This window comes from Haplochromis burtoni, unplaced genomic scaffold (genome assembly GCF_018398535.1).
Source record: "Haplochromis burtoni strain Fernald_Lab_line unplaced genomic scaffold, NCSU_Asbu1 Contig_38, whole genome shotgun sequence".
NCBI classification, from domain to species: domain Eukaryota; kingdom Metazoa; phylum Chordata; class Actinopteri; order Cichliformes; family Cichlidae; genus Haplochromis; species Haplochromis burtoni.
In genome coordinates, this window is record NW_024582399.1 from 115288 (window position 1) to 122107 (window position 6820).

A 6820-nucleotide genomic window follows, 5' to 3' on the forward strand; every position below is an offset into this window, starting at 1 on the left:
CACACATTCACACACTGGCAATGGCAAGCTACGTTGTAGCCACAGCTGCCCTGGGGCGCACTGACAGAGGCGAGGCTGCCGGACACTGGCGCCACAGGGCCCTCTGACCACCACCAGTATGTCAGTAATGCTAGGTTTCCTAATCGCAGAGAAAAGTTAAAGACTACACTTCAATCACATATTAACAAATCCACTGACATTGTTGTTTAAAACCTTGTTGATCTGCTGAATGGTCATATATCAGTCTGTGTCTCTAGATACAAAGAAAAATTACTTTATTGCATCAGAAATGACACACTCTCTGTTTCATCTCACTCTTTACAGCAGCTTGTGATACAAAACGCACGTGACAAGATACTGGGTGACAGGTCCTTACAAGAGAAACTTGCTGAAAACATCAACAAAATCCTTGCAAAGTAAGTAACACGATAGGACTCTTCATTTTGTTTGCACTTGGATGTATTGTGCATAGTTTTTGATAATGATTGTGCTGTTTCCTACTCTGTTTCATCACTACTATCAGTGAGCCAATGCCCCAAACATCAAAGGGTTCTTCAAGTACAGTGGAAACAGACCAGTCTATAGATGAAATACTAGGATTACAGGTGATTTTTTTTCTTAACATTTTGCTTGTAATGTTTTCACTTTTTCTGTGTAATTTATTATTATTTACTCACGTATACAGGGGGAAATTCATATGAGTGACGACGCCATCCATGACATTTTGGAGCAAACTGAGTCCGACCCAGCTTTTCAGGCTCTCTTTGACCTCTTTGACTGCAGTAACTATGACCTCATTTACTTTAATGTGTTTTCCTTTAAATAATGGTTCGCAAATGTCTGTAACAGTTTAACTAAAGAACTTTTTGTAAGACTTTTTATAAATTGATGTTTGCAGATAAAACTAAATTTGCAGATGGAGAAGCAGGAGATGGCGATACGAGCAGTAGTCCAGAAGAGACCGACACTGCTGGAACTACATCTGCAATCAGACTCCTTCAAAATATTGATACAGGTAGTCTGTCATAATCTAAACGTCGAAAAGGCAGCATAAATGTCTACAGAAAGTCTGGAAGGGGCTTAGAGGTGTAAGGCTGTAGCTTCTTGAGCTTCTAACAGTTGGTAAACTTTGTAAACAAAGTCAAAAATTGAAAAGTACCTATAATTATTCCTAATTTAAGAACTGAAATGAACTGCAGGAAAATACTAGCCATGACGAAGAGGTGGAGTGCACTTTCAGACAGTCTCTCCTGCAAGACATTCATGGTGTTGTTCACAGTAGTGTTGAGAACTGTGGGGAAAAAGAGAGTGGTTGACAGCTGGTTACAGGAACATCCCTGCCACTTGGACTTCATAAAACCTGGAAGCATCAGTTATGAAATTATAATAAAAATCCAAACATTTTTCCAAGTTTAAATAACTTTCTATGAGAGGTCAAGCAGGTTATCATTTTTGCTAACAATAGAGACAAATGAATAATTGAACTCTGTTCTATTTTCAGGTGCCACACACAGTGATTCAGCTGCTTCAGATACAACACCAATGACGGTGAAGACGAAACCTGGGCAAGAGCGAAAGACAAGAAAGTCCGCTCCTCCAACACTGTTAAAGAAAACAGTTCTTGGTCCCAGTGGCAGATCATCCAGGATTGAAAACAGTTCAGCCAGACTGATAGTGAGTCAAGGGGATCCCCGAGGTGTCTCAAGTGCTCCAACAAACTCAAACAGAAAAGAAAAAGATGCACTTTTCACTAACACTGTCAATGAAACACCAATGGATATTGATGAACCACTGAATACACCTCCCCCTCCTCCTTTGGACAGTTTGGCCACTCAGGAGCCTCCCGCAAAGGACAGCACTTCTATTGCGCCTGTCTTTGGTGAATCTTCCACAGATCCCTCGCCAGTGGACTCTTGTGCTTTTCCTGAGCCAGAGGAAACATCGGCCTCAAATATGAACAACCAAAAAGAACCTAAACAATCACAAGAGTTTAAAGATCAACCTGGTGCACTCGGAGCATCATCTTTGCCTCCCAAACAAGCTCAGCTGAACATCACTCCAGCGCCCGCCGCTGACCTACCTCAAATATTACTCTCAAACAGTGGAGGAGATACTCTACCAGTGTCTACTTTCTCAGTAATATCAAAATCTGTCTTAAAAACATCCTCTTCTACAGATACTACAGCTTCAGCAGCCTCACCCTCATCTGCTTTTATTGCTGCCCCATCTACGGCAACACCTGCTGCACCAACGTCTGCTTCTACCTCTGCAAGTCCAAGAGCTGCACATGCCTCATTCACAGCTGCCTCACCCGCATCCTCGTCCTCCTCCTGTGCCCCCGTTGCCCCTCCTCCTGCAGCTTCAGTTGCAACAACAGCTGATCTGTTAACCACAAGCATCCCAAACACGGCTGCAACAGACTCCAGTAATGTCATGTCTTTGAAAATAATCATAAGTGATAACCAGGATGAAGGTTCTTCCAGCGACACAGCCTTAAACCAGGCAATTTCCAGCATTTCTGGAGACAAGATTCCCACCATTTACGTTTCCTCCCCAGCTAAGCCGGTGGGATGCCCTGAAACTCCAAAGGCCAACATGGATGAGGTGGCGCAGGCAGTTAGTGGATTACAAAGTTCTGAGGCATTTGCTAGTCCTCTGAGCAGCAAGGCTGGAGCAATAACTGCATCTCCACTAACTGGAACGTCACAGGCCCAGCAGAGCTATATAATTCAACTACCCCTGGATGCAACTAACCCTGCCCTCCAAGGAGCCAGCTATTTCCTTGTAACAGAGCCCCCATCTAACGAAGCTGAAGGCAGACAGGTGGTGCTGCCTGCTGGTGTCTCAAACGGACAGTCTTTACCCACAAATCAATATGCGGTGACAACACCAACTCGCTCTACAAGTTACTCCACTGGTAAGAGACAGAAGGCTGCAAAACTGAGTCATCCCACAAACATTACATCTATAAGTGAATGTAAGGTAGTAAGCAATGTGCAGTGTGTATAACAACATACTTTTCCACATTATTGCACTGATTACAGTCCAAAATATTGAAAGTAAAGTTCTTTTGGCAAAAGATTGTAGGGACACTGTCGTTAAGCAATTTATTTATTTATTTTTGAGTTATCAATGGCAACAAGGCATGTCCCCATGTTTAATCTTTTTCCTTCACTTTCAATAACTTTCTCAGTATCATAATTATCAAACTATGACATCTGTGCTCCTGTTTGAAGGGTCAGCACTCGTCCTGCCATCACCCGTGAAGCCCATGATGCTTCCTGTTTCTGTTGTAGGACCGAATCCTGTGGGGAAAGTGCAGATGGTGTCCAATCAAGTAAGATCATTTTATTGTTAGTCGGAGCATGTGGTTTGTGGTTAAAAGCATTTCCTTTCTTACCATTTTAACCAGAATGATGGAGTGAGAAAAGCTTTATTTCTTTATTAAATGAGACACTTTCAGACCAAATTGGCTGCTAAGTAAACAAAACTGTCCAACTGTCCAAACTTTGCCACTCTCAGGTCAATGTGTTAACTTTATCTTGTGTGCAATGCAAACTGGTAAATAAAATGTATTATACATTGTATTTCAAAGGATAAACATACTCTTTAACCTTTACATACTGTTCATATTCTATGCTAGTGTGGCTTGGGTCAGTTTTGACCCAGTCAAGTTTCTGTTCAATTTTGAATTGAAGATCTGTTTGATTATTGTTTATCCAAGACTTTCTGTAAGACATTCTGCTTCTACAAGTAGTCCCAGTTGACTTCACATGTAAACCACATTAATCCATTCATTGTTACATTTACAGCTTGTTGCCATACAGAATCCTGTATCAGTAGAGCAGACAGAAACTGTCCCGTCCAAAACTCCCACTGTCCCAAGCAAACAACCTGTAGCTGCTGGTAAGTTAAAAGTTAACCTGCTTCTCCATGGTGAAGATGTATACTGGCTAAAAATTATATGGTATCCTTTTTTGAATGCATCTTTGCTCAGCATAATGTTTTAATTTCACGGCCTCATTTCTAAATTCCAGGCACTGAGAAAAATCTGGGCAGTAAAGAGGTTCAACCTGTATCAGCTGGAAACACAGACCAGCAGGATGCAGAAAAAGGTGCCAGTCACAGGAGAATTTTATGTTTTGACTCTTCTGCAGACATTCAACCACAAACTGCTAAAACGACTACAACCAGCACAGACATGACAGCAACTACATCCCCATCACCATCTATCCAGCAGACTGAGAAAACTAATACAGAGTCAGTTGTTCGAATAAGACCTACTATCCTGGGTGGCAACAAACCCAAGAGGAGGGTAGAAACTGTCAGATGTTTAGCAAGTCCGCAGGCTGGAGTAAGCTTAGTGAAGGAGCCCTTTTCTTTACAACAGTACCAGAAAGATTCTGCTAAAAAGAGCTCTCGCAAGCAGGATCATAACACCCACAAGCAGGAGTCTCAAAGTGCCAGTACCAGCAGTGCTGATGCTTCAAAGGTTGAGGCTGGAAAAAAGTCAGAATCAGAAAAAAGATCAAAATCTGTTGAGAGGAAATGCAGTCAGGATGCACATAAAGATAACTCAAAACCTAAGGATTCGTATAGGTCAGAGTCTGATTCTGCACTAAAATCAGGAAGTAGGAAGGACAAAGAGGAAAGCAGCAGGAAAGAATCTGCAGAGAAGGTGACTTTGAAACCACGTGAGGGACGTACAGAAAAGAAGACTTCCTCTCAGGAAATGCCAAATGTCACAGCTAACAAAGAGAATGAAATGAAGGGTAGCATGCAAGACCAACAACCTTCATCCTCAGCATCAAGAGACTTGAGCCCTCCAGCTGTCACTCAGCCGGCATCTCAGAGTCAGTCCAAAGTTACAAAAACACCGTCTAAAACCAGTTCTCTGGCTAAACAGGCAGCTGAGATGCTTCAGGACATTCAAGGGCTCAAATCTCCTGCGAATCCAGTCAAAGGGCTTGGTGCAAGCAGTTCAGACCTTCCTGGAAGTGGCAGTAAGCAGGAAGCACCTGCTGATTGTCCCAGGACTCCTCGACAGAAGGGAAAGGTTAAAGACGGAGAGGGTACTCCAAAGCATCTAATGCCTCCCAACACCCCCGATGTACCTGGCTGCAGCCCTGCCAGTGAAGCCGGCAGTGAAAGCAGCATAAACATGGCTGCTCACACACTTATGATTCTTTCACGTGCTGCCATCGCCAGGACAGGCAGTCCACTGAAGGACAGTTTGCGTCAGGAGGGGATAGGAGAAAACTCGCCTACTAGCTCGAAGAACTCAAAGAAACGCAAGCAACCTATTTCAGCATCAAGCCCCCCTCCAAAGAAAGAATCAAAACGATCTCCCACCAAAAAGAAAGACCGAGTAAGTACAGCAGCATGGTTTTTGTCCAGTCTTTTTTTCCTCTTTATTTTGTATTCAACTCTTTTGTGTTTTGTTGTGTAGTGATTATCAAAGGTGTGTGGACACCAGATGAACTTCCATTGCGTATCAGTCCTTTTTACGTGTTTATTATTTATTTATGGAACCTAATCTAATTTACTAAATAAAGTACACTTTGTTATTATGCCCAAGTACTTCATAGTCTCTTCAAAATATGCATATTTGGTACAATATACACTTGCAGTATGATGAAGGTGGAATGAGGTGCTTGGGCAAATACACAGCCAGTTAACTGGGTCCTAACACCCTGGCATCCTGTGCGATTGCCGGTCTTGCTTGTTGGTAAGCTATGTGACTGTTTTGAAAGCGTGACAAGTTTCTTGCCAAATATGAGGACCACTCAAAGAATCTTGACACTGCACATCTTTGGATCATCCAGCCTTAAACTTGCCAAGTGTAAAGTAGATGTTGAGTTGTTAAGAAAAGCAAAGCAAGTAAAGACAAACATACACACGAAGGCAGATGTTTGATACCTAGTTCTGTCATAAAACTCTTATTTATTGCTTTCATTTTATTTGCAGGAAAGAAAGAAAATTATAGATTATTTCCCTGAAGACTTGGATGTGGATAAGTTCCTGTCTTCACTTCACTATGATGAATGAAACCGGACACGCCAGCAGGAAAGGACTGTCGTAACTTGTGTTACAATCCAGAAATAGAACAAGCCCTCTGATAACACAGTACATCTGGTTCCTGTTAATAACTTTGCCTGAGACATTAAAGTTGAAATGGATTTTTCAAAAAGTGTGGGAATTTTGGCAAACCCCCTTCCCTCCAGTGAAGGTGACATATCTTATGATCATGTTGCAACAGTAGCAAAGCAACCATTGCACTTTCGATTTTGTACACTTTTTACTCAGTAATGAACATGAGGACATTGATTTACACTCTGACTTATGTTGTGGAACAGTTTTGATTTTGGGCACTTTGGCAGAGTGGGTGTGTGTTGTTAATGGTCGACTCAAAGAATTGCCTTGGTCAATATTTGACTCCTTTGATAAATACTGACCTATTTGACACCTGACAGGTCGGTATCTAAAATTACACTTTGGAATATGTTTCTAGCAGACATTTTTAAAAACACTGAAGTATAGCTCCTGTTTTTGAGTTGAGAAACATTTTGTTTGAAAAATAAAAAACTAGTGTAAATGTAAGTTTTAGTATCACGAACATGTATATTACTTTTTTTCAGAATCAGATGCTTTGTTGAAGCTGTTCAGATTTGTATACTTGGCTTCATTTTAATAAAACAAAGAAAATCATGTTTGTTCTTTTGTCTACATTTAAAGCCATGCTTACTAAGTCCCTATAAAGACTAAAAGAACACGCGTTTTTTTTTGTTCAGTGTGAATGTTGTGTGAAGGCTGGGACAAC

At 41.6% G+C, this 6820-nt stretch overlaps 1 protein-coding gene across 3 annotated transcripts in view; it reads left to right on the forward strand.

The window, feature by feature from the left end:
- Positions 1-6482, forward strand: part of npat (nuclear protein, ataxia-telangiectasia locus) — a 22534-nt gene extending 16052 nt beyond the window's left edge. The window contains exons 9-17 of one of the 3 annotated variants that reach the window (XM_005920092.3): positions 325-416; positions 524-605; positions 686-782; positions 899-1015; positions 1502-2917; positions 3237-3337; positions 3813-3906; positions 4038-5368; positions 5968-6482. In XM_005920092.3, coding sequence (XP_005920154.1) covers positions 325-416; positions 524-605; positions 686-782; positions 899-1015; positions 1502-2917; positions 3237-3337; positions 3813-3906; positions 4038-5368; positions 5968-6048 — 3411 coding nt within the window. In that variant the 3' untranslated portion in view covers positions 6049-6482. The remainder of the gene's footprint in view (positions 1-324; positions 417-523; positions 606-685; positions 783-898; positions 1016-1501; positions 2918-3236; positions 3338-3812; positions 3907-4037; positions 5369-5967) is intronic. The other 2 variants (XM_005920094.3, XM_005920093.3) reach the window with 2 other exon arrangements.
- Positions 6483-6820: the final 338 nt, after the last annotated feature.